Source organism: Leopardus geoffroyi, chromosome C2, assembly GCF_018350155.1.
Source record: "Leopardus geoffroyi isolate Oge1 chromosome C2, O.geoffroyi_Oge1_pat1.0, whole genome shotgun sequence".
NCBI lineage: Eukaryota > Metazoa > Chordata > Mammalia > Carnivora > Felidae > Leopardus > Leopardus geoffroyi.
The window spans coordinates 132,966,688-132,994,045 of record NC_059333.1 but is presented as its reverse complement, the minus strand read 5'-3'; the positions used below and the strand labels follow the sequence as shown (position 1 = coordinate 132,994,045).

General features: G+C 47.6%; 2 protein-coding genes across 4 annotated transcripts in view; both read left to right on the top strand.

Moving 5' to 3' along the window:
- The window catches only part of HACL1 (2-hydroxyacyl-CoA lyase 1), a 92,426-nt gene extending 91,073 nt beyond the window's left edge, over positions 1-1,353 (top strand). Inside the window, exon 21 of one of the 2 annotated variants that reach the window (XR_006718747.1) lies at positions 1,252-1,353. The gene's annotated coding sequence lies outside the window, so the exon portion shown is untranslated. The remainder of the gene's footprint in view (positions 1-1,251) is intronic. The other variant, XR_006718748.1, reaches the window with a different exon arrangement.
- The window catches only part of COLQ (collagen like tail subunit of asymmetric acetylcholinesterase), a 61,745-nt gene that overhangs the window by 27,939 nt on the left and 6,448 nt on the right, over positions 1-27,358 (top strand). For both annotated transcript variants that reach the window (XM_045503701.1, XM_045503702.1), the window contains exons 2-15: positions 1,252-1,364; positions 2,475-2,576; positions 6,484-6,528; positions 6,862-6,888; positions 8,936-8,998; positions 10,710-10,772; positions 11,172-11,198; positions 11,848-11,892; positions 12,089-12,124; positions 15,334-15,414; positions 20,280-20,369; positions 22,480-22,486; positions 26,174-26,313; positions 27,205-27,324. In XM_045503701.1, the coding sequence (XP_045359657.1) occupies positions 1,252-1,364; positions 2,475-2,576; positions 6,484-6,528; positions 6,862-6,888; positions 8,936-8,998; positions 10,710-10,772; positions 11,172-11,198; positions 11,848-11,892; positions 12,089-12,124; positions 15,334-15,414; positions 20,280-20,369; positions 22,480-22,486; positions 26,174-26,313; positions 27,205-27,324 (959 nt within the window). The remainder of the gene's footprint in view (positions 1-1,251; positions 1,365-2,474; positions 2,577-6,483; positions 6,529-6,861; positions 6,889-8,935; positions 8,999-10,709; positions 10,773-11,171; positions 11,199-11,847; positions 11,893-12,088; positions 12,125-15,333; positions 15,415-20,279; positions 20,370-22,479; positions 22,487-26,173; positions 26,314-27,204; positions 27,325-27,358) is intronic.

Genomic DNA, 27,358 nt, shown 5'->3' with positions numbered 1-27,358 from the left:
GTACATGTGTTTTGGTGAACATATGCCCACTTGTCTGTTGCTAAACACCCCTGAGTGAAACTGCTGGGCTGTCGGGGTTGCCTGGATTCAGCTTTAGTAGACGATACCAAGCAGTTTTCCAGGAAGGTTGAACCAACTTACACCCCCTGCCTCCAGCCAATGTACGAGATCTGCTTGTTCCACATTCTTGCCCACATTTGTTATTTCCTGTCCTTTTCATTTTAGCCATTCTGGTGAGGTGTGGAGTGCTATCAACCCAATGTTCAGCACCTGCAGAATGGATAAGTAGATTGTGGTTTGGTCACTCAATGGAACTCTCTTCAGCGCTAACAGCTACAAACAACAACCCGAATGACCCTCACAAACACTGTGTTGAGCAAAAGAAGCCATACACAAGAATTCATGTTGTCTGATTCTATTTATATAAAGTTCCAGAATAGATGCAATGAGTCCCCGGGGTTAGAAGGCAGAATGGTGGCGAGGGAGGTGTGCAGAGATTGGACAGGAGTTTATGGGGCTTGTGGATGATGGGAGTTGTGTGTTTTGATCCAGGGGCCAGCCTCTAGGGTGTGTTCACTTTGCAGAAATCTGTTGGGCTGTGTGCTTATGATCTATGTCCTTTCTGTGAGGTATACTTCAACGTTGAACATACCCTAACATCGAACATGGGCAAGACCCCGTGTTCAATAAAGCTACCAGGGTCCAGGGCCCCCGCCTTCATCTCCTCACACCCGTGTATTGAGTCATTAGACTGTAACCCTTTTGTGAGCATGGGTGACACCAAATGTGTGTGTAGAGTCTAGGATCAAGTATGTGTTTTAAATCAGGGCTCCGGGTCTTGTATAGTCCATGCCACCTTGGGCCCTGGATGCCCCCTCCCTGAGCCTCCCTCTGAGGGCACCATCAAAGTAATTAACAAACACTTCCTTCTCCTCCTCTATTGGAGGTGTATTATGAGTCTGGACTTCTTGTTCCTTGTCACATCTACAAAGTGACAAGTCAGTCCACGAAGAAGGAGACATGGACTTTATTATGGTCATGGTGTCTATACCAGCTGCTTAACCATCTTCGTTCAGCAAAGGCTGGGGGAGGGCTACATCAAGTGGCAAACAGACGGTGCACTCACATCTAACTGGTTAGAAATCACATTCAGAAATCTGGAGTTTGCGGCATGGGTCTCCCTAGGGTTCAGGGGACATGACAGAGGCCCCGACACTGTCGGGGCTATGAGCAGCAATTTTCTCTGCACAGCTCTTCCCGGCCTGGATCAGAAGAAGCGTGGCAGCCACAGAGCATGCTGCCTCCTGACGCCCCCTCCACCCCCGCTGTTCCCACCACCATTCTTCAGAGGAGGCCGAAGCCTGGTGAGTACCTCAGGGCTTGTGAGAGAACAGACACGCGGGCTCCCCAGTGCCCACCACACAGCCCCCGCCCCCAACTTCCCCGCACTTGAAGTGAGAAGCCTCCAGATTCTTTTCGAGGGATCCAACCCTTTACTCTCACACAGCAGGTTGAACTCCAGAATGGGCATTTTGCAGTTTCTTGTGTGTGTCCATTCTCCCACTGTCATAAATAAGTTATGGAGGGAGATTCTTGTCAGCAGGAAATTGGATTTGGAAAAGCGTCCCATCTCCCTGAGAACAATGAGGTGAATTTATAACTTTCTAGGCTCCCTTCAGTTGCTCAGAACAGAATTTCCCCTTTCTTCCCAAGTATTTATGAAGTTCCCTTCCACAGCCCATGTTTAACGTAGCCTGTCTCTGTGAGGGGGCGCAGGAAATGGTCCCCCTATAGTCATACTGAGGTGTGAGAGGGAACAGGATTTGGGAAGACAACAGGCCAGAAGAGTCTTGCGACTTGGGATTCTCGAATTTTTCTGAGAATTCTTAGACCTGTACTGCCCAGTGCAGTAGCCACTGGCCATATGTGTCTTCAACACCTCTCACGTGGCTCGTTAGAGTTGAGATGTGCTGTACGTATGAAATAACACACTGGATTTTGAAGACTTGGGATGAAGAAAGAAGGTAGAATGTCTCAGTAATGTTTTCATATTGAATAGATGTTGAAATGATATCTGGGACATATTGGGTTAAATCTATTATTAAAATTAATTTTACTTCCTTCTGTTTACCTTTTTTACGTGGCTACCAGAAAATTTTAAGCTACCTAGGTGGCTTGCATTTCATTTCTGTTGGACGGTGCTGGCCTAGACATTAGGCAAAGGCCCCTGAAATGAGCTTCCTAACTCCATCCAAAGGGGCTCTTCTATCTCTATAATCCATTCAAGCCAGGAATGTCTCAGGAGAGAACAGGAACTTGGGGCCCAGAAGGTCATCTTCTTGGGACACCCACTGGGGTGTCAGGGAACCACCAATCTTGGGGACTGGATTGGGAGGCAGATCTGTGTCCAGGGGTAGTGACCCTTCTTCCGTCCCCCACGTCTGACCCATGACCATGTGTTGCTTGCATTGAAGCTTCTCTCCCCAGACATGAAGAATTTCATCCTGGAACTGGAGACCACACAGTCCTCATGTGTGCAAGGATCACTCGGCTCCCCTGGGCCCCCTGGCCCCCAGGTTGGTGCATTCCACCAGACCCTGTCCTGCTGTCCTCTGTTCAGAGCAGTAAAACCCACTGGGGAGAGTCTCTTAGAGCTGCCCTCTTCAACGCGACATGGGGCCGCTTTTCTTTCCCTAGCTCACCTCCGGCTCCAGAGCCACGAGGCGAGTGCACGGATTCCTCTTCCCTGGGAGAATGCTGGCCTCCCAGCCTTGATATCCTCACCTACACAGCGGAGACAGTAATTACCCCCACGGTACTGGATTTGGGTGGTGGTGGTGAGGGGACCAGATGAGCTGCTGTCTAGATGGATATGATTATTATTATAATGATCATCAGACGCTTGACGACAATTGGTTGCCCCTTATGTGACCATTGACTAATCCCCCCCGCCCCTGCTCCCCCGTAAACCAAGAAGTGCCTGCATTTGGCGCAGGAAAGCAGAGGTAATGGGGAACTTGTTAGTCTGAGCCTCATTAGACACTGTGACCAGGCAGCCTCCCCCCACCCCACTAAAGCTAAAGGAAAGAGTGAGGAACAGGTGAAATGTTAGAGAAAGGATTTTCTAGGCAAACAAGAGTACCCTCCAGAGACCCTGTCTCACAGACCCTGGCTCCCCTGACTTGCCTGGAAGAGGGGGCCCAGCAAGGAGGACCGCCCCTTGGCCTGGGGCTCGGGGCCTGCCGTGGGGAGATGAAAAAGGGTACAGGCAGTAGTCCGTTGCCCGAGTGCCTTAGGAATTCTGTCCCCCCTCCTGGGTGACCCCTCCTATGGCTTCCCATCCCAGGAGACTAAGGCCCTGCAAGAGGACCCCACCTGTGTCTCCTACAGTGTATCATACCAACATTGTCCACCCAACGCATATCTCTTGGGTCCTGAAGCATATCAAGCTTGTTCCAGCCTTAGAGCTTTTGCGCTCGTGGCTCAGGCTTTTTGGAATGTTCTTTCCTCTGATTTTTACCACGGCCAGCTCCTTCATTACTCAGAACAGTTTATAGGCCACCTCCTTAGAAATGCCTTCCTCAACCAGCCAGTCTACAGTACCGTTCCCTGTCATTCTCAATCCCGATGACCTATTTTAATTCTCTGCACGATTTTCTCATTACGGTTTTCTTATTTTGTTATTGTCGTCGGTCTCTTTGGTCTTTTTATAAAGCATAAGCTCTATGGCGAGGACTGGCACACTATGGCCAATCAGATCTGGCAGCAGCCTGTTTTTGTAATTAAACTTTATTGTCTCTGGCTGCCTTTGTGCTGCAAGGGCAGAGGTCAGTGGCTGTGACAGAGATGCTGTATCAGAGGCGTAGTTTAAGATATTTACTATCTGCCTCTTTACAGAAAAGGTTTACCGACCCGTGGTCCTAGAGCAGGGATATCGTCTGTTTTGTGCCCGGTCTGTACCAGTGCACGGGTTCTTGTGATCTCTCCATAAATATTTATTGAACGCAATAAAGAACACAAAACAGGACTTTGAACCCAGAAATGGCCAGAGGCTGCCACAGAGGGGCTAGGAAGTCTGCAGAAAAGCAAGATGGACACCGAGGAGCACCTCCCAGGTGGATTTCTATCTTCCCACCTCCGGCAGTCTACACTGGTGGATCTCAGAATGCCTGAGAGCCACACGGCATGGGAAGGAAAGGGGGATTTTCTGCTGAACTCACACCCTCTCCAGCCCTGCTCGCACACCTCTAACTCACGTGATCCACTTGAGTCATTCAGAGAATGTGCTGCCCAGCTAGGTGGGGTGAGGGTAGCGGGAGCATTTGTAGCCACTTCCATTCCTTAGAACATAGTGGAAATGCTGTTCCCAAGCAAAATGAGGTCTGTGAATCAGTAACAAGGGCGTCCTCTGGGAGCTTGTCAGACATGCAGAATCTCATTCTCTCCTCCCCTTCACACACCCCCACCCACTCAATCAAAATCTGCATTAAAAAACATTTTTAATGTTTATTTTTGAGAGAGAGCGAGTGGGGGAGGAGCAGAGAGAGAGGAGACACAGAATCCGAAGCGCTGCACGCTGTCAGCTCAGACCCCGACGGGCTCAAACTCACAAACTGGGAGATGGAGAAGCTTAACCCACTGAGCCACCCAGGCACCCCAAAATCTGCATTTTAACAAGCCCCCCCTAGTAAAACATCTGCACATCAGAATTTGGAAAGCACTGAGCTAGAGCACAATGGCCTGGTAAAATCCTTCCAGCCCATTTTAAGAAATCGAAAAAACAGGCTTGAAAATAAGAAATGAGAGAATGGAACAGCGTTCATCCTTGCAAGGGGACTGGACAGGTGGCAGGCACACTGCCCTGGGGCTCCCTGTCACCATGGGCTCCTAGACTTTGGGGAGCAGGGAACCTCTGCCCCTCTGAGTCACACTCTCTGGGAGCCCTGGCACCCCCTAGGCTTTGATCCTCAAGGACTGTGTACCCTGTACCCTGGGCTATCAATCCCAGCTGGCCCTCACAGCCCTGAAGTAGGGCCAGGTGCTGGGGCCAGCGCAGTCCCCAGCAGGTCACTGGGCAAGTGGCTGGGGAAGTGGGGGTGAAGCCACCCTCCCAGGAAGCCCTATTTCCACACAAGGGTGTCCAGACCAGGAGTGAGGAGGGAGAGAAGCAGGGAGGGGGGAAAGTTAGGGGGAGCAGGGGGGCTTGAAAGAAGAGGTAAGGTGGGGGCAGGGGAAGGAGAGAAGGGGAGAGTGGAAAGGGAAATGAAATGATGACTTTGCCTCTTCCCATCCCGCAAACAGGAAAATAAATCAAAGTCTGGTTCCCAAACTTAACTGTACATTAGAATCCCTGAGAGCTTCGGGGCACCTGGGTGGCTCAGTCGGTTAAGCAGCCAACTACAGCTCACGTCATGATCTCATGGTTCGTGAGTTCCAGCCCCGCCTCAGGCTCTGTGCTGACAGCTCAGAGCCTGGAGCCTACTTCAGATTCTGTGTCCCCCTGTCTCTGCCCCTTCCCTGCTCATGTTCTGTCTCTTTCTCTCCCAAAAGTAAACACTAAAAAAATTTTTTTTAATTTAAAAAGAATCCCTGGGAGATTCAAAAATTCCTGATGCCTAATGCCCCTTTCCTTGAGATTGTGATGTAATTGATCTGGGTTGGCTTGGTCAGGATTTTCAAAAGATCCTCAGGGGATTCTAATGTGCAGACAGCTTTGGGAACCACTGAGGGGACTGTTTATCATTTGGACAAGTCTCAAAGGAATCATATTTCAAACAGGCTTTGTGGTAGGTGTGTTCACCAGCAGATCATGGGGATAAAATTGTGGCCTGCTACAAGTTGATGGATTTCCTCTCTGCCGTACTGGGGAATTTGGAAAACAGTCAACCCAGCATTTCATAGACGCGTGAACAGAAAGCAGCTGCATATTGGCCGTGGGTGTGGCAGGCTTTAGTGTAGTGGGTGCTAGAGTCCCTGAGCTGGAGTTAGCCCCACTCCTGGGACTGGGCAATGAGACAAAACGCACCATTGCCCACATTCTTAACGTCTTAAAGAAGGCTTTCACTGCACCTGGTGCCCATAGATCCAGCACAGAAATTTCTAAGTTGGCTGCTCCTGTGTGCAAAGAGTAACTTCCCTCTTGTCAGTGCCCCAGGGGGGCTTGGTTGAGAGCAGCTGAAAAGCTATGAGAGATGGTGACGCATCTTGTTTTCTGCAAACAGCGTTTCTTCAAGACTCTCTAGTTGTAACCATGGCACCCCTGGAAGCACAGCTCAGGGAAAGTTACCAGAGGACAAGGAGACTGGGTTGGAGGGCACAATAGGGTCCTTCATGGGGACCTTGGAGCCCCGAGTCTGCTAGAGGGAACCATGCTGCTAGAGGAGCCCAACGCACCAAGAGCCTCCCTCGCAGTCACGCCTCCCTCCCCACCCGTCCTGCCTTGTTTTGATGGAGACCTTTTCATTTCTTATCTTGATTGCATAGGGTCCACCGGGACTTCCTGGCAAGATAGGACCAAAGGGAGAAAAGGTATGAGTCACTGCCTTCTTCAGTCCACCCCTTCTTGGTAATTCCAGCCTGTTTCCTGGGGATGCCACTGAGAATTTTCTGGTTGAGATTTCAAAGAATGTGCTAATTCTGCCTGAGAGAGTGAGGATGGGCTCCGTGATGGCGGGGCTGCTGCTGCAGGTGTGAGATCCCACTGGCGTATTTCATCTTGGCCCACTGACATGGCAGGGGTGCTGTGAATGGCCAAGCAACCAAGCCACACGCTCATGCCCAGCCGTCAGCCCTACTAAGCTCTGTGCTTCCAGAACTTCTCTTCCAAAGAAGCCTCTGCTTACCTGTCTTCTCCATCCACAGGGGGAGCTTGGCCTACCAGGAAGAAAGGTATGGTTCATGCTGTTCTGTCAGCATTGTACGGGCAACTGTTCTCTGTGTGCGTGTGCGTGTGTGTGTGTGAGTGTGCGTGTGCACGCTCTTAGGGGTACTCTTAGGGGTAGGGGCCACCAGCAGGACACTTCCTTAGACTCCAGTATCCAGGTGGACAATGATGGCACTGCCATTCTGATGACAGTGGGCTTTTTCTGCCTGTTCTTTTTTTTTTTTTTTTTTGAGAGAGACAGGAAGCGTGAGCAAGGGAGGGGCAGAGAGAAAGAGAGAGGGAGAGAATCCCGAGCAGGCTCCACACTGCCAGCACAGAGCCCCATGTGGGGCTCAAACCCACGAACTGTGAGATCATGATCTGAGCCGAAACCAAGAGTCAGACACTTAACCGACTGAGTCACTGTTCTTTTGGTCGAGAGCCTGCTACTGCCAGGCATCTGGACCTCTCCCAGAGGCTGCCAAGCCTGCCCAAATTTCCCCCAACCTCAGACCATCTCATTCTGCCACCCATTAGGGAAATCATCCAGGGCCCCAACCAGTGGCACTAAATGACTCTTACTGTCTATTTGATTAAACTGGAATAAAGTGCAAAACAGAAGCCAATAGCTTTTGCCTTTTGGCCCAGCTGAAATACATAGGAGTCACTTAAGGTCATAGGGACTTTGAGCGAACCAAACACATGTTACCAAGGCTCTCATTCAGGTCAGGAAAGAGTAAACTCACTGTGGTCAATGGATGTTGGCACTGAAACTGTAGGTCTCAGTGATAGAAGGCGGTGTAACACTGTGGCCAAACAAGATGCTTATGATTCTAAACATAAATTATTAGTTTTCTCGTTAAATGTTCTATTCAGATGGTTTCACTATCAACAAAAGCCTCAAACAGACCTTTGCAAGCAAAATGACATCCCTCAAGGACACAGATCACAGCTCCAGCCAAGGCACAGGGGTTATCTGAAGCGCTGGGCTGGAAAGCATTCTGGGATGGTCTTCATGCTCAGAACTAACGAGGGCCGTGATCAGTTAGTGATGTCTGCCGTGAAAGTGGGAGGCAAGAGTAGAAACGAGGACACGTGTTAGCATTTGTGATCTCCAGTTTAGGGGCTGAGCCTTCCACATGTCTAGTTAGGCTAACTGTGAAATTAGCCAGTGGGTGCAGAGGTTGAGATAGACCCCAGGTCCCCACCCCCACTTCCTCTTGTAAGGTTTGCTCTTGCATGGCTCCTGGCTTAGGTTGGCCTCCCTAGAAGCAGAGGTAGAGACCACACGTGCCATGTAGAAGGGAACACATTAAGGGAGTTCTCTCAGAAGGATCCTGAGGGGAGGGGAAGCCGGATGGTGCCGGGGAAGAAGCCCAGCTTGGGTGTGGTGTCAGATGAAGTCCGTCTTCAGCCCCATTGCTAGGGGAGCTCTGGTGTGTGAACAGCACCACAGAGCTTGTCCTGTCCTGACGTAAGGGAGCTGGGTTATTGGCTGCAGGGAGAAGAGGTGCATGAATTGCCCGGCAGCTCCAATTGACCATTGGCAAATTCCACAATTACAGGTTGCAGGAATGCGTTGTGGCAGGAAGGCAGGTAGCCACTGGGGGATGGGCACAGTGAGCAAGTGAAAAAGATCTTGAGGGAACACCAACAGCATCTGCTGCTGTACCCCAAACAAAACCCCACCCCGTTCCATGCCATATCCTTGGGAAGAACCCGTTGGAATGCAAGGAACATTTGGGTGAGTGGGCAGGTGAGTGGAGGTCATAAGCCAAGAAGTTTAGAATCCCTTCTCTATCACCATCCTTCGCCGCAACCCCCCCCCCGCACCTTCCATTTCTTGAGTAGAATAAGAGCTTATGTGTTGACATAATATAGCACCAAACTCTTTAACTTATGTGTAAGTGACCCAACCTTCTAGGCTATCAGTCACTGGAGGGTGGGGATGAAGGACCTAGAAGCCATGCTTAAGGGTCCCACAGTCCCCTCTGAGCTCCCAAAACAAATCTCATTTCCTGGAAAGAAGGAAACAAACCCAGTTGTCCTGACTTTTGTTGTTCATTTTTGAAGGGTAGACCTGGCCCCCCGGGTGTTCCTGGCATGCCTGGGCCAGTCGGCCCTGAAGGACCCAGGGTAAGTATGGCACACTCTCAGGGTTCATGTGGTATCAGAACATGAGGGGGGATGTCAGCCCCCCAGCCTTTGGCACATAGTGAAACTTGTTTCCTTAAGAGGAGGAGGATGAAGAAAGGACGAGGACTGCCCAGAGGTCCCCAAACACTTGGGGACCTTTACTTGAACTATAAGACCTTGGCCCGTCCAGCAGCTCTGCTCCTATGAGCGGGGGTGGGGGGGAGAATTGAAGGGCCGCTCCCCTCTTTCACAGGGACCCCGGTTCTCCTTTGTCCTCAGAGGTAGCCTGAAATTCTTTGGTTTCCCTGAGATGACCCACGAGGTGCTTGGGTCTGGAAAGCTGTGTGGGAGTTTGGGGGTTGAGGGTGATGGGCACTGGCCAGCTGGAAAGACTGAAATCCTGCATTTAGCTAAGCTAAATGCTGATGAAATCCCTTCTTCAGACAGATGATGGAAAGCTGACACATCCACACCCATACCTTTGTTTATATTCTTCTCCCTTTGGTCAGAGACTATTGGGTGCAGATTTGACCTGCAGAAATCAGGGACGGGCAGGTGAATGTCACTATCTGCTCTGATTCAGTCACCAGCTGTATTTATTACACAGGATACAAAACTGTGTTCCCAGTCCTCTTAAGAAAAGTCCCAAGGATATTTTTCCAAAAATCTACTTTATAGGTCTGAACTGTCCACTATCAGCAATTACCCATATGTGGCTACTGAGCCCTTAAAGTGTGGCTGGTACAACTGAGGAACTGAATTTTTTATTTTAATGTAAGTTTGAATTTAAAAACCTTTACTCAGTTCAGTTATTTGAAAATATGAAGGCATGTTTATAGCAACTTGAATGTGTGACTCTGCTGTTTCGGTGTAAATTTTATGAAATCTAAATACAGATCGAGTATTTTGGATGAAAATTTAATGCCTTAATTGAGATATGATTTAAATATAAAATACACAACAGATTTAAAATATCTATTCTAAAAATCAGATTGTAAAATATCTCATTAATTTATATTGATTATATGTTTAAATGATAATCAGATTAAATAAAATATATTAAAGTTGATTTCACCTGTTTTACTTTTTACCTGTTTTAATGTAACTTCTAAAAAAATTCGAAAGTATGTGGCTCATCTTATATTTCTACTTTTCAGCACAGAGGGTGCTGAAAGTTCCAACTACAAACCATTCTGAGGGGCAACAGAGCCCACCCATGAGTCTTAGCCCCCTGTCTCTGTAATGCATGCCCAGAGGCTGATGTTCACTCTGTTTGACTGCAAACCTAGGGTGAGAATATATGAAAATGCCTGAAAGGCCCTCCCTATGCAGAGCATAAAACAGGTGAAGTTTTCTGGGGTGTTGACATTTAGTCCTGTGAGGCCCGATGCCCCCATGCTCTCTCCCCACCCTCTCAAAACCTACTCCAGGAAAAGATCAAGCATTTGTAGCATATTAACATTTAGTTTGGAGATCTGCTCTGCCTTGGGTAATTTCATTTTATGTTTAATCTCAAATACCAGAACGAAGTGTGAACTATGGAGCCTTGAACCCCTGGGAGTGAGCAAGGGAGCATGTGGGGTCCTCAGATTCACAAGCCAGCCCCAATGCCCCTAGTTCCATCATGATCTTGCCCATGATTTTCCTGGTTCTGTTTCTCTAGTAAATGTCACCGTTGGTCCTTTTCCCCATCTTCTTCTGATTCCCCCAGGGTGAAAAAGGTGACCTGGGTGTGATGGGCTTGCCAGGGTCAAGAGGACCAATGGGCTTCAAGGTCAGTGTGTTGGTCCAGATGGACATTCCCGGCTCTTCTCACTAAGGCTCTGGAGCAGCTGCTGTCCACAAAGATGGGGCCTGGGTGGGGCTGCTGTCCTGGGCTTGGGGAATGTCACAGATACCAGAAAGCCCAGTGCCAGAGTGCTTGTCTTTACCAGCCCTTTGGGGGACATCATGCCTGGGATGCAGGGGCATAGGGATGTCCTTCCTGTTATTCTCCTGGGCAGGGAGGGTCAAGCTTCTGAACAACAAGGCAGATGGAAAACTTTGTTCAGGCCTTTGGGGGTAAGAAAAGCAATGTTCTTTTTAGGCCTGGTGTAAACATAACCCTAAGGGACATCTTTGTGTTTACTGCTACATAGGGCTAATCATAAATGCACCTTTTGCTTTCTTTTAGGGCTACCCTGGATCCAGAGGGGAAAAGGTTAGTGCTTGTCTCCCATGGCTTCCCAGAGCCTGGTCTGGGCTATTGACTCTGGGGTCAGTGATGAGCAGAAGACAGGCCCAGGTTTCTCTTAAATTAGCACCTATAGTGACCATTCCTAGATATCCCCCTGTCCTTTGTCATTGGACTGAGAGAGCAGGGAGGGGCCTCCCAAGGCAGGGCGAGTAGGTTAGGGAGGAGCTCCCAGTGGAGGTAGAGGCCCCTCACGTGGAGTAGATTAGTAGCTGAAGTCTGTACTGGTGGAGGGGAAACACAGCCTGCCTGCGGGGCACTGGAGGGAGATGGTTGGTGTTGTCTGTAGACCAAGCTTCTACCACACAACTTTCTCATCTGTCAGAAACCAAACCAAGTAAAAAAAATCCAGCCAGAACCTGGGGACAAATTTCCCACAGGAGGAGAGAGGATCTGGGACCCAGAATTTTCTGCGAGTTGTCTTTTATTAACGCAAGGGTCTTTGTGGTCCAAATAAAAGGTAGACCACAAAACATTCCTTCCCTGGGCAAGTCACCTGAAACCTACTTCTTTGCCTGTAAATGAGTGTGTTGGCTTTGGGAGCTTTCATTTTGAAACTCTCCAGTTTTACCCCAGGGTATTAACTCTTTGATTCCCTCCTGTGGTTTCCTCCTAGGGATCCAGAGGTGAAAGGGGTGACTTGGGTCCCAAAGGAGAAAAGGTAATGGCCTTTGCATGGAATGATAAACTACAGAGGAAATGGCAGCCCTTGCCCACCGCCATCTTGTGGGCTGTCCTACTGACTGACTGACTGACTGACTGACGGCTCTATCTTGAGAACAGCTGACCACACTCTTCCACAGCCCTTTCAAGCACTATCTCAGAGGCAGTCACTATGTGTGTTGCTCTCTTCACAGGGTTTCCCGGGATTTCCTGGAATGTTGGGGCAGAAAGTAAGTACTTAGAAGTAGTAAAAATAGGCCTCAGTAATAAATTGGACCTTCTTAGCACCACAAAAAGAGCTGTGGGCAGGGAAAGTGGGTTTCGTCGTGGAAGGTTTTGGTTTGGAAGGGGAGCAGGTTGCTGTGCCTGTTGGTGAGAGGGTGACCGCATGGTCTGAGACCTCCCTCCAGTTCAGTGGGAGGGAAAGGATGCCCCGTCTGGGTAGAGAGGCCTTTCTTTGCATTTCCTGCCTCTTAGAGGGCCATGGTAATGTTCAGAAGCAGCAAGCGTCAGACAGTTGGATCAGATCTGAGCTGCAGTGGTCGAGGGCCCCAGCGCGAAGCACAGGCATCTTTGGCCTAATGCCTTTGTTGAAGACCCTCAACCTAGACCCTCTTGGAGGGCAGTACGTGTACTGTCAGAGGCACACAGAGCTATTTTAACTGGGTGACAACAACCCTTTTTTATTTGCATTTTTTCATTTAAATAGTTAGCTATTTAGTGGGATTTCATGGATATCTTGCTGGGAACAAGTCTTAATAAAAATGGGAGTTCATTCAATTGACTTTAAAAAATATCCAGCCACTAATAGTAGAGCGGTGTGCCGATATGACAAAAATTGTGGGAAGTGGCAAGTGACTAATAGATTTCTGGAACCTTTTACTTAGGGCCAGGGTCTAGAAAGAAAGGGGGGTGGTGAGAGGAGGTGTTGGGATAAAGAGAGCGTGCATAAATGTCCCCTAAGAACAACTGTATCTAACATAGTAAGTTGTAACAGGGGTTCCTCATGCTTAAGGCATTGGCCTGGGAGATGGTCATTTTCACCTGAGCCTCAGAGAATAGTATTCTTCAAACATGCAAATGCATGCTTTCTTAGAATTCTAATGGTCTTTCAAATTTATCTTAAAGTTTTCTTTTTCCAACTTGAATTAACAATTTTTATCTGACCTGCTGTCAGTAGAGTTTGCTTGCTTATTTATTTGTTTGTTTATTTATAATGTTCGTTTATTTTTGAGAGACAGTGACAGAGTGAGAGCAGGGAAGGAGCAGAGAGAGAGGGAGATACAGAATCTGAAGCAGGCTCCAGGCTCTGAGCTGTCAGCACAGAGCCCGACATGGGGCTTGAACCCATGAACTGTGAGATCGTGACCTGAGCCAAAGTCGGATGCTTAACCGACTGAGCCACCCAGGTGCCCCGAGCATATTTAAATAATGTCAGTCATCTGCCATTAATTTATTATTATTTACCACTGCCTTAAGCTGTCAAAAAACTGTTCCTGCTATTCCCTAGGTGGAGTGTTGGATTAAAAATAATTACATAAACAAATTAAAGGAAACATTAAAAGAGAAAAAACCAATCTGATTTAAAAATATTAGGCTAGGTTTTCATTCAGTGCAACAGTGAACATCAAAGAATAATAAATTACTGTGGAATTAAGTATGACAGCTGGCCTCTGCACCATTTACTAGGCTTGCCATGTAGAGTTCTCTTTCCCTTTCATGGCAGGCTGTTTTAAGACAGAGATGATATGATAATGGTAATTAGGTCTTAGAAATTAGATCAAGAACTTACTGTCTGCTTTCAGTTGATGAAGAGAGGGGCCACACTTCCTTCTGCCAATCTTTAAAAAAAACAAAAAACTTACACTGTTTATGCTGCTGTTTTCTCCAAGCCAAACAAAACACCCCCTGACCTCCTCTAAACAACCAAGGGAAATGGTGCATACATCTGCATAGCCATGTAGAATCCACGCCGTTCTCCCACACTCCCTTTCTGTCCAGATGCTGGAGGACACGACAGGTTGCCAGGAAATCAGAGGTTTAAGGACAGTTCTTGATGTGGCAAGAGTTGATGGCTTGGGTAGGGGCCAATTTGTTACGTTGGCCGAGTGACCGATCACTTCAGAGATGTATTCTTGATCCTTACTCTTTATTAGTATTTCCTGAAATTATCTATTATGTTATACCTCCCTTGACTTCCATGTGAAGAGCCCACTGGGTGTTTATTGTTCTGAGTGCCTGGAGCAGCTCTTTATGGACACTGGATGCTGACTAACTGAAACTCCCCCGGTTGCTGTTGCTAAAGTTAGCTTGTTGGTGGTGCGTTCTGGTCTGTGGAAGGATAACTGGAGGTAGGAATGGTGTTCTGTAGGCTCCGTCACCCAAATAAACAGGAAGTGGTCCTGGAATCCTAGCAGTACACGAGGAAAGAGAGAAACTATAGTGGAGAAATGGGTTTTACAAAAGGTTGGCCTTAAACTATGGAATTCTTCAATTGGTGCATTTGGTTCTGATTGTTCAAAGTAGGGCTTTTCAGTTAGAAGTATTGCTTCCAGGGGCACCTGGGTGGCTCAGTCGGTTAAGCGTCCGACTTCGGCTCAGGTCATGATCTCACAGCTGGTGAGTTCGAGCCCCGTGTCAGGCTCTGTGCTGACAGCTTGGAGCCTGGAGCCTGCTTCTGCCTCTGTGTCTTCCTCTCTCTCTCTGTCCCTACCCTGCTTGTGCTCTCTGTCTCTCATAAATGAATAAATGTTAAAAAAAAAAAAAAAGAAGAAGAAGAAGAAGTATTGCTTCCATGCCTTTTGTAGTTATTGAGCATTTGAATATATGTCTGGAACACGTTTTTCCCCACGGTTTTCGTCTAAATCAAATGAAGGGAGCTAGAACTGAAATCAGTTTTTACAGAAGAGTAGGGAAGTGTATAACCCTACATAAAGGTCCTTACGTGAGCAGAAACTTCCCAAAGATGATAGTTGTCAAAACTGTGTCCAATCATTCAAAAACTCACAGATTTGAATTTGTGATAAAAACAAAACACAGTACAACATAAAATTGCAACTAAAAGAGAAAGCATTTTCCCCTGGCAGCTTGCAGCGTCACAGGCATACATATCACGGAAATGCAAGATTTTCTCCTACTTTGGCTGTTTGGGGTGGTGATTTGGGACACCAAAATATGTGGCGCCCAGGAGCTGTCTGTCTTGGAGAATAAATAACCCACCCAGGGTAATCTTTCCTCTCTCTTCCTTGAAAAATCTATCCACCTTTCACATGACCTCATCACTTTCCCAGTCTCTCAGACTGTCCGATTGGAAAAGGTCCGGAACGATCAAGTGCACGGCCCTCATGACCAATGATTGGTCTGTCTACAGACGGACCTGCAGAGGAGTGCCTGCTCCACATGCACAGATTCCTCTCTTCCTTCTCTTTCTTCTTTCCAGGGTGAAATGGGTCCAAAGGGGGAGCCTGGGATAGCAGGACACAGGGGACCCAGAGGAAGACCAGGAAAACGAGGCAAGCAGGTAAGGATCCCAGTGCTTACCACGCCCCTGAGGTCATTCCCTCCTGATGTAGGCAGGTGGGGTAGAGAGGCAGACAGGTGGAGCCAATCAGCATGGGCACAGTCCCCAACGTCCTCTAGGCTGGTGGGCAGAAAGAGCACCACTTCCAGGAGCTCCTGCTTCTCTAGGCTAACCGAGGTTTGAAGCAGATGGGCTAGAATGCTCCGTTCAAACGGTGTCCAAGGCCAGAAGCAGGAGTGGATCTTTGCTTCATACGAACAGGTCTACCTTAACCACAGCAACTGGGAATGGAAGCCAGATCTTGTTGTTTACCCAGAAAACTTGCTTTTTGCCTCAATGCTCCAGACACAAACGGAGTTTGGGGGAATATCCAAATATTTGCTTGCTGTTGAAAGGTCTTCTGAGTCTCAACAATAGAGTGGTTTTTCCCTACTCGGGCCCCTGAGCTGTAAGTGACTCTCTTTATGGGCACTATTAAGGGCTTGGGGAAATTGTTCATTCTGAACGCTCCCTGGTCAGCAGGCACTCGTGATGTGAGAGGGAGAGGAAAGATGAAGGCACATTTGCCTGAGCTGCCTTTAGAGCTGTATTGAGTGCCTCGGAGAAGCTTCTTGTCTTTTCTCTAATGGACAGGCATCATTCCTTTACTTTTTTGGTTGTCTGTTTGTAGGCTTTTCACCTCTTTTTCCATTATAAATGTAATATGTGATCATCACAGAAAACTTGGAAAATTCAGAAAAGTAGAAGGGAAATCATCTGAAGACCTAACACCCAGACATAACCCTGTTACCATTTTGGTGTGTTTCCTTCCAGTATTATTTCTTTGTGAACTTTCTGGTTGTTTGTTTCTTTTATATCCAATATCTAGTTGTTGTATCCTAAAACTTTAACTTAAAGTCACACATTTTTGCGCATTCCTGCACATATTTATTAAGCTCTTTTAAATGTCTGCATTGCATTTTGTAAATGAGTAAAGCAGTAGACTGCTTGGACAAGAGAGGCCTAACTAAAATTATATACAGATGCTGAGAGGTGAATATCTTTGGGCACAAACCTTTTTCCATTCTTATGTTTTTATTCTTTTCTTAGGCTGGGTCCATGGTTCTCAAACTTTAGCTTATATCGGAATCACTTAGGGGGCTGATTCGATACAGATTTCTCCGCCCCAGGTGCAGTGGTTGTAGTTCCAAGTTTGCCTCCTATTGTCCCCAGCACCTAGGCCTTATTTTTTAGAGCATCTGATGTAATTGACCTGGCATGGGGCTTTAGAATGGGTTGTTGTGGGGTTTTTTGTTTTTTGTTTTAAAGCTCTCTATATGATTCTAATATGTAGCCAACGTTCAGAACAATGGTCACAGTGTGAAGCCAATTCTGGTCTTTTCCAAGTGAACTTAGGAATGACACAGGCTCCAACCCCAGATAATACAAATTCCATTATAACTTTTGAAGTCGTAATAGTCCAGTTCAGTTTTCGAGGTTTTACAATGGCTGGCATGTCCATGACTTCACAATGATGCCACAGATACCAATGTCCTAAAACCTAGGCTCAGAAAAAGGAGAAAAAAAAAAGGGAAAATCTTTTTCTTCCCTACTGCTCATCCCATGCAGAAGGCTTTATGCTTGAAGTTCTAGAAGGCTTCTGTGCTTCTAGTGCCCTTCTGGGGTGGATTTGTCTTTTCCTGGTGAAGGCTGGAGCCAAGACGGCTATTTCTTGACACTGTTGAGAATGATTCGGTTGGGACATTCTTCAAACTACACCAGCGCCATGTGTGGGAGCTCAGAGAAATGAGCTCATCCTTCCTACAAGATGTTATAAACAAGCTGAGTGTGCTCTGAACCCTCACTGCCTGTCTAGTCAGCAGATGCTTGGGTTGTTAGCTTTGGGAGCCTGCCATCGTGTTTTTTTTTTTAATGTTTATTTATTATTATTTTAAGGTTTATTTATTTTTGAGACAGAGAGAGACAGAGCATGAACAGGGGAGGGTCAGAGAGAGAGGGAGACACAGACTCTGAAACAGGCTCCAGGCTCTGAGCTGTCAGCACAGAGCCCGACGCGGGGCTCGAACTCACGGACCGCGAGATCATGACCTGAGCTGAAGTCGGCCGCTTAACCGACTGAGTCACCCAGGCTCCCTAACGTTTATTTATTATTGAGAGACAGAGAGACACAGAGCATGAGCAGGGGCGGGGCGGGGAGATGGAGGGGCACAGAATCTGAAGCAGGCTCCGACCTGTCAGCACAGAGCCCGACCCGGGGCTCAAACTCACGAACTGCGAGATCATGACCTGAGCCAGAAGTCGGACGCTTAACCAACTGAGCCACCCAGGCGCCCCTGTTGTTTTTTTTTTTTTTTAAATCATGAATTAGTTTCCTAGCATAGAGGGTTATACACCAAGTGTTGTCAGGCCAGTGGTGCTAAGAGTTTCTGGAGGTTAATGTAAGTCAATCCAACTCCTGGAATCAGAGGTCCAGAAGGGACTTCAGGAGATTAGAATTTCACAGCCAGAAGGATTTTAGAGAACACCTCATCTCTGTCTAGTCACAAGGAACCTAAGGGCCAGGGAAGTAGAGTGATCCCCAGCCAAGTGAACTTCCAAGCCAGCACTGGAACTTAGAGAGTTGAGACCTGCTTCTCCCCACACACCTTCTCTCTTCACCTTCATGCTTCAGCGCTTGCTTTAAACCAGGCTCAGGGAAACAGCTCTTGACTCTATGATACAAATCTTCAGTTAAGGAGACAGAGCAGCGTCTTTGAGAGGGATCACCAAATTTTATGGCAGTAAAGGAATAAACAATGCCTTTCCTGGAAAGCGCTGCTCAGTGAGTCCTGCTCATAGAGATATGGCTTGTTCTGAACAAATGACAGATATGCAGAATAATCCATTATTGCTGGTGTCAGAATCAAGGAGTACCTTCCAGCCCCTTCAAGCTGCGGCATTTCCTGTGCTCATAGATGATGTGGCTTTTAGAAAAACAAGCCTTAACTGTGGCTATATTAAGATGGTGTGACCTCCTTTGCTATTCTGGGACCCATCTTAGTTACCAAGCTTCAGCTTGGGCCAAGGATTAAGAACTCCTTCCATCAGGATGGAATTGGAAATAAACTCTGCCCTTATAGGTCCCATATTAGGACTTTAAGAACTCCTATGAATGAATGAATGAATGAATGAATAAATACAACAAAAGAATTTAAGAAGTCCTTGGACATTGTCAAGAGGTTCCCCAGAGCCATGTTGACAAGGCAGCAGGCCACATGTCACTGTTGTGATTGAAAAAGAGTGCCCTGCCTGCCTGCTTCCCAGACTTGGGGAAGATTATATTTCATTACATGGGCAAGCTTGCCAAGGCACAAGTGTAGAAAGGGGATCCAGGTCAAAGATGTCGTGCATCAATCACTGTCCAGTTTAGCACCAGCATACGAACACCCAGTAAGCCAATTGTGGAGGGGAAGAATCTACAGATCTTGGTTTCTAGGGTCATTCCTGAGAGCAGCCCTAAGGAGGAAATCTTTGCTCTTGACCCTCTCAGAAGAGGCAGCAGAGAGAACATCCTATGTGGAATGGCTACAGCTACAGGTGTGGCTCTTTAAGAAATTAGGCCTTTTCTAACCATGTGAAAAAGATGAAAGCAAACTAGCTGCTGTGATCGTCAGCTTGGCTTCCTTAGCCCTTGGTTCTGTGCAAAGCGGTTTTTCGCCTCTGAGATCTTTGTTAGCCTCACAACAAAGCTGCGAAGGTGTGTGCTTACGGGCCCCATTTTACAGATGAGAAAACAGGCACAAAGCAATGACGTGAGTTACCCAGGGTCTCATGGCCAACGTGAAAATCCATGTCTCTTGACTTCCAGCTCACCAGAACTGCTTCCCCTTTGTGTTTTCAGTATCTTCCTCCTCCCTCATTTAATCTGGGGAAGAGAGGTGAGCAAGACAAATTCGGGCCCAGAGGGAGCTTATGTCTCATGGAGAGACATTGATGAAAGGACCACACAAATATTGGTGCATTTCTGACCTGGATAAAAGCCTGGAAGGAAAGAGGCCCAGTTCTGAGAGCCTGTGACCGGGAGAACTGACTTAGTCTGGCAAGGCCAGGGAAGGCTGTGCTGCAGTGACATTTTACGTGAGAGCTAAAGGCTGCAGTTAACCAGGCAGAGGAGTGGAGAGCGAGTCGGGGCAGAGAGGAGGGGGGAAAAAAAAGGCATGATGCCCTTGAAGACCAAAAACACCAAAAGGCTGGAATGTGACTAGAAAGGCCAGCCATACAGGCCTTTGTAGGTGAAATAAGGATCTGGGTCTTTATCCTGAGAGCAACGGAAATTCATTCGATGGAAACAGGTCTTGTGGTAAAAGAAAAATGGTCTTGGTGAGCAAACAGAGCCCTGAGGCTAGGCCCAAGTCTGCCGCCTCAATGCTAGGTGACTTAATGTACATCTCTGCTCTTTCCTGAGCCTCTGTTTCCTTCTCTGCCCCGTGAGAGGAGTGGGTTGGATTGGTTCCTTTCAGCAGTCAGTGCCACGTTTCCAGAATAGAGCAGGAAGTAATGTCTACAAACTTGTAACCATGACAATCTCAAATGTCACTTTCCCTGAGCTTTTTTTTTTTTTTTTTTTTTTTTTAAGTAGACTCCATGCCCACTGTGGGGCTTGAACTCCCGACTCTGAGATCAAAAGTCACACGCTCTACCAGCTGAGCCAGCCTGGTGCCCCTGCCCTGAGCTTTTTAGGAGTTTGGGGGTCAAGGCTTCTGGGGCTGAATCCTGCTCTGGGCTCCTGCTCCAAAGTGCAAGGCGGTCCCTGATTTAGACATAAATGGGGAAAGAAGTTTGCCATGTCATGTTGTCATAACAGGCTCTGCCTTTCTCTCTGTCAGGGGCAGAAGGGAGATAGTGGAGTAATGGGCCCACCAGGCAAGCCTGGGCCTTCTGGTCAACCTGGCCGTCCAGGTCCCCCAGGCCCCCGGGCCCCCCATCCTCAGGTAAGAGCCACACTGCTTCACTTGATCCACAGTGTTGCCCTCCTGGCCAACCTCCCCAGAGAGGGCACAGCACAGGTCTGCCTTGTGTTTTGACTTAGAAACTACCACAGATGCTTTTAATATATTTATAATTTCTCCATAGCTTGGCTCATTCAACTTCTACACAAGAGAGATAAACAATATCCTGACTCTGTTGTAGCATTTTGGAGAACAAATAGAGGAGGAAAAAAAAAAAAAAAAAAAAACATAATTACATTGGTGATGTCATTTATACTTCAAGTGAAAAATAACAGGCACATTTTTCATCAACTAACACCTTTTTCTAGAAAAGCCGTTCATGGCTCCAAGCAATTTACTTAATCCTAGAAGTAAAGATGATGTGGCCGATTTTTCTATCTTATGTGGCGTCGTGAAAGCGTCCTTGTTGGTTTACACTGAATATACAAAGAAACCCTGAAAAGAAATCAAAGTCTGCCATCGAAGAGGGCATAGATACACTGCTTGTTTACCTTGTTTAATTTGATGCGCTAAACCCGTTAGTTTGTTCCCTCGTCAGCTCCAAAGATGGCCTTTCAGAGCACATTTCCTGCATAAACACAGCATCTCTAGGTCTGAGAAGACTCTTTACTATGTAGGGTTCTTGGCTCTCAGTTATACACACGGAAACAAAACAATTGGTATTACAATTTTATTCTTAACTTAAAATGAAGGCATTTTAAAATTCTACATTGTACTTTTCCTCCCTGGGTCTATGGGAACATATTCACAACCATGTAATGCGATGGTCTAGAGATGTCATAATTTGTTAGCTCCTTTAAACCAAATTAAAGCTGGCTCTGAGATTCTAACCTTCCGGGATGCCAGGAAAATTCCATCTCAGGTATTAAGAGGTTCTCTCCACTCCTCTAACTACCTAAAAAGATTTGGGCAAAGATCCTGGGGATTATGGCAGAAAAACATCAGGGGAGTTCCCTCCAGCCTTTGATCTGCCCCGTTCACCTCTGAGATGCCTGCTATCCCAGGCCACGTGGTCCAAGGGTGCCTGGTGACTGCATCTTCATGTCATGCTTGGGTATCGGAACATTTCCAAGCCTGGTCCCTGTGGTTCAGTTTCCCAAGAAGTCCCATAGCTATTCCTTCTGAGACCTTCCTTACCTTATCTCCAAAACACAGGGGGTCCCTCTCTCTCCATGTCTGGAGTCATCGCCCCTCTTCTGACCTCCAGCGCCTTGCTTCTCATATTCCTCATGCACTGCCACCCGTCTCAGGAGCTTTTCTCTTCTGAGAACAGAGGGCAGAAAGGCAAAAGTCTTCACACAGTACCTGTTTTCGGCAAGGGCAAGAGAGCACAAAATCTTGCTGCCTCCTTGAAATTGGGAGAGGAAAAAGTGAGAAAACAAATGTCGGTTAGTACGACAATAAGTTATCTTGCCGCACCTATTTCTGTGCTGTTAAGGGAACTAGATTGGAGATGCATCCTGGGCCATGTGTCCATGCCCCACAGTCTGTTTCTGGGAATTGACTTGACAATCCCTATGGGGGTCCTTCCAACTACACTTGACCCTCAAAAAATGTGGAGGTTAGGGGCGCCAACCCCAGCACAGTTGAAAATCCACATATAAGCTTCTGAATCCCCCCAAACTTAACTACTAATAGCCTGCTGTTGACTGGAAGCCTTCCTGATAGCAGTGGATTAACATATACTTTGTGTGTTATATGTGTCATATACAGTAAGCTTACAAGAAAGGAAGCTAGAGAAAAGAAATGTTATTAAGAAAATCACAAACAAGAGAAAATGCATTTATAGTACTGTGCTGTAAAAAATCTGCATCTAAGAGGACCCATGCGGTTTAAACCCGTGTTGTTCAAGGGTCAGTTGAAGTCCTCTTCCTCGCTTCCGGCATGAGTAATGTTCCCCTCAAGGCCCAGGATCATGAGCTGCCAGCCCCAGGGACCGAGAGCATGGCGCCAGGCCTGAGTTTTCTTTGGGGAGGACTCTCTTGGCCCTTGAGGTATTTAAGCAGTTCACAAAACTGAGGAGAGTAGCCGGGATCTTGGGGAGCGGTGTGGATGCAAAGAGAGGTCATTAGGCCAGCCCTCTGGTCCACCCGATGAAACCGTCTTCTTCTGTCAAAGCCCTCTCTTCAGTAAGGCCTTCCTTGGTCCCTAACAGGATGGGTCTCCTTTCCCTGGGCCCAAGTACATATTGCCTCTCTGCTATGGCCCTTCGCCGATAACTTTTCTGCAGATGTGTTTCATCTTCCTTCTAGATAGCAAGTCCTCAAGGCAGTGTCGATGGCCGGTCAGCTTTACCATCCCATGGCACCTGGCAGGTGGGCGGGGCAGGGCTGGGCACCACAAGCACTCGCAGACATGGGCCATTTTGGTTCTCAGGCTGTCCCCCCCGGATGATTGCATAGCAGGCAAGCAGGATGCAGTCCATTTCTGACTCAGGTCCCCTTCCTGTGCCTTCTTATGAGTCACTTCCTTTCTGGGGAGCCTCCCAGAGTGAAGGGGCTAAAGAAAATGGGGCAATCATCCTGCTCTTTGGAAACCTTTTTTTTGAGGGGCGCAGGGTGCAGGGTAGGGAAAGAAGAGGAGGGAGGAATTTAAAAGATAACTTAAACTGGACCTGGGGCCAGTTGGATAATTGTCAAGAATGGGAACAGGCCCCAGAAGTGATTCCTGAGACTATCTCTGGAGTCTGATAAAAGTCCCACACCCACTCAGGACAAATACATGTCGTATCTGCGCCCAAGATTCTGCACACTGCTTCCCAGAGTTCCAGAACCCCTGCCCCAGATCCATCTTAGAATGTCTTTGGGCTCTGTGAACCACAAGTCAGACAACCCTGGTCTTATCCAGCCCTCCCTTTATAGAAAAGAACTTTGAACCTCAGAGAAAAGGGACTTCCTGGAGGTCACAGAGCTGACCAGTGGTGGCCTTGCCCGGGCCAGAATCAGTCTGTGGCTCCTGGCCTAGAGACCCTTCCCACGTAGCCATGCAGCCTCTGCTGAAGCAGAGTAAGAGCTGGGGGTGATGTGGAGACTATTCTGTGGTCCCTCTGCCTCCTCGCAGACTCCCATGTCAGGCCTGCTCCCGCTGCACAGCCAGCAGCAATGGGAGGCAGTCTGGGTACAGATGGAGAGCCAGGTCTTCTGGCTCCACGGGACGATGGACCAGGCAGGCCCGCTGGACCAGCTCTGAGAGGCCGAGGTGGGGCAGTTCGAGTTGCTGTGCCCTTCAGTGGATCCTGGCAGGAAACAGGCAGGGGTAACAGATGCCCTCTGACAGCTGAGAGGAAGCGGCAGGGAAACTGCAGTGGTGGCAGGAAGCGGGCTCCCTGCCACATCCTGTCACCCTCTCTGGAGGCCACCTCTGGTTCTGGTGCCCAGAGCTGTGGGGCAGGACAGTGCTGGGGGGAGGTGGAGGGGGAACTTTTTATCACCCAAGTTACAGAGAAAGAGGTGCTAGGAGGTGGCCGAGGGAATCAAGGCAAAATGCCTCTAGGATGTGATTTGAAGTCACCAAATTACAAATCTGAGTGAGTCCTTCCTGCACCCAGACCGGGTATAAGTGAATCACTGTGGTACCTGGGAATTTCCAGCTTCCTGCAAGCATCAGTATTCTTGGGCTTTGTCTTTTGATGGCATAGTGTGAAGTCACACATGAATTCAAATCTCAGCCTCACCACTTATTGGCCGGACAGTGGGACCAACGCCTGACCCTCTCTGAGGCCATGGTTCTGGAGGAGTTGTTGGGGTCACAGAACCTTCTCCAATGCCACTCGCGCATCCTTGGTTACAGAACATTCCCACTTCAGTTTCCCCGGGGGTGATAATTACCCAGAGTATTCCTGGGCTGGTGGAGTCTGTGTCTTTCTGGGCTGTGCTGAAAACATCAGAACACGGGACTGGAGCTCCTCCTACAGCGTTGTATTCTTATTTCTTGTTCAAGCAACCACCACAACCTGGTATGAAATGTTGGCAATGCCCGCCCCCGCCCCAGCCCTCGAACTGGCATTCTTCTGATCTTGGACATATCTGTCCACCAGCTCAGGAAGGCTCAAGGTTGTGGGGAGGGTATTCCCACTGGGGTTTCTTCCTCTAGCTAAAGCTGCTTCTTTGGGTTCCTGACCAGACCTTTCCCCTGGAGTCATTTTACTTTCTGCCCTTCTGGAATCTGCCAGCTGTATCCCTAGTTGCTGGCTGCCTTGGGAAGTTATACAACCTGAAACCAGTGACTGGCCTCCAGACTTGCCCTTACTTTTCCAGGAGGAGGCATCCTTCCTTCCTTCCTTTGTCAGTCTCTATGTTTCCTCTTTCCTCTCTCCCTGTTGGATGGCTCTGGCTCTCGTTCTTTTCTGCCAACCGGGGTTTTTAAGCCTTTTCTGAAGACCTTTTCTTTCCAGTGAGTCTACGTTCATTCATTCCATCATCAAGCATGTGTCATGTCCCTACTGTGTATCCCACCCTTGTGAATGAAAACGGGTATCAACCTTGCCCTTGTGGAGCTTATATTCCACTGGGGGGGATTGACCTTGATCGGATAATCTCACAAGACACAAAATCGCAAACAGAGATAAGTGCTGTGAAGAAAAGGCATAGGAAACTATGACATTATCCAAGTGAACGTGCCAGAGTGCGAAGATTCAGAAGGCTTCCCTGCAGAAGTGATATTTGAATCCAGATCAGGAGCTAGCTGGAAGGCACCTGAGGAAGGAGGGATGGAGGGTGAAGGAAGAATAATCTAGTAGGGAAATGGCTTGTGCAAAGACCGTTTCCTTAGACCAGCGTTCGCGACCTTAGTATACACTGGAATCATCTTGAGAGCTTTTAAAAGTATGGATGCCTGGGTTCTGTTCTCTGCATTCTTAACGGAATTGGTCTGGAGTGTGGCCTGGACATTAGGACCTTTAAAAGTCTAGGTGAAGACTACTGCCCAAGCAGATCACCCACATTGCAGGGAATACATTTCCTAATCATATATGTTCACGACACTCTTCTCAATACCAGGGGAGAATAAGTAGGTGGAGCATTTTCAGGCATTCCATTTTCTTCCAGAAGGAATGAAAGAAACCCACCTTTAGAAATTCCTTCGTAAAGATCTCACAAATAAGAACAAAACAAAATGAATAAAAGAATAATAGAAGTTGTCAGCATTGTGTTCCTTAGATCCCTGTTAATAATAGTCTAAACAAAAAGGAGATTGTTTTTCTCATACGAGGAGGTCCAGAGAGGTCAACAGTGGCTGACTTTGGTTCAGCTTCTAAGTGTCACCATCAGGGTCCCATGCCCCATGAGCCCCTGGTGTTTCCTGTATGTTGGCTTCTCTTCTCATACCTATTACCTCAGGGTTGCAATGTGGCTGCTGCTGCACCAGGCATGTTGACTGTCTTCTAGACAGGGAGAAGGAGGAAGCTAGGTCTCTCACCAGCTCTGTTTTTGGATAGACTTTCTCAGATGCTTACCCTTCTCCCATCACAGACCTTGCATGCAAGGTCATCTGGGAAGTAGAATGTCTGTCTGGTTTCCAAAGTATAGAGAAAGGGAACGGAGAGAATTGGGGAAGGTACCCCAACACCTGGTATGGTTAAGGGGCCCACAGAGAACGTCACCTCCTCCATATCTTGGATCAAAAGAGTCTCTTTAGACCTCTCCCCAGGGCCTACCCTAAGATGCTGTGGACTTTGACCTTCTTTCTGTTGTAAAGGTTGCTCACATCTCCCCCGGGGCTGTTTGGTTTTCGCTTCCTTTGCTCTAGTAACACAGCATTCTGTTGCTTCCTAGGACAACTTGTGATGGGACCCAAAGGGGACAGAGGATTTCCCGGGCCTCCAGGAAGTTGTCTTTGTGGAACCCCTACGAATGTGAATAACCCCTCCTACAGGGAATCCATGTATGGGTCCAGCTCCCCTCATGTTCCTGTGGTAAGGCTCCTGGGAGAAAAATCTGGTGGTTATCCATTGGGACCTCTCACCTGATCCTCCAAGAGCTTGTAAAAGCCTTTTAATAAACTGATTTCCTCATTATACCTGGTACGCACTCATTATAGGAAATTGGAAAATAAGGGAAAAATAAAAATCTAGGAAACCAAGTTGTCCGTTTGGTTGTGGGTCCAACTTGAGGGTTTTTTTTTTTCTTTGTCTTTTTTTAAGGACAAAAAATTATAGAAAATTTTAAGTGAATGCAAAAGCAGAACAAATAGTGTAATAAACCTCGATGTACCCTTCACCCAAATTCAACATGTGTCAACTCCTGGTTAATCCTGTTTCCTCTTTATACCCACTCACTACTGCCCACCCTCCCTTGGATTATTTTGAGGTAACCCTGGACATTAATTCATCACTTGAATGGATGCATAATCATCCATCCATCATGAGGCTGTGCTGTGATTTATTTAACCAGGGCCCTGTTGTTGGGTACTTGTACGGTTCTCCCAGGCTTTTCACTAATGTAAATAAAACCGTAATGAACACCTTTGAGTATAACAGTTTTGTTAAGACTCCTTTCCAGATGTTGAATTACTTGATTAGATGACATCATGTTTTTATTTAAGTCTCGGGAACATTTTAAACGTTAGAAAAATTTTAAATTGTGGACATTCTTATTGCAAACCCAGACCTTAGGAACTGGGTTGAGAAGATGGGGGAATCAGGACATCCCTCCCGACTTCAGGAGGATCCCCGGCGTGTGATATGCAGACTCCCCCTCCCACTGTTAACCAGCCCAAGGATGGAGATTCTGTCTCCTCTTCCAGCTTTTCCCCTGACCCCTATAGAAGTGTTTTCTGGAATCCTCACCAGTGTGTTCTCTGGCAGATTTTTGTGGTCAACAACCAGGAGGAGCTCGAGAGGCTGAACACCCAAAACGCCATTGCCTTCCGCAAAGATCAGAGATCTCTGTACTTCAAGGACAGCCTTGGCTGGCTCCCCATCCAGGTACCCTGAGGCAGACACTCAGGACATACCCGAG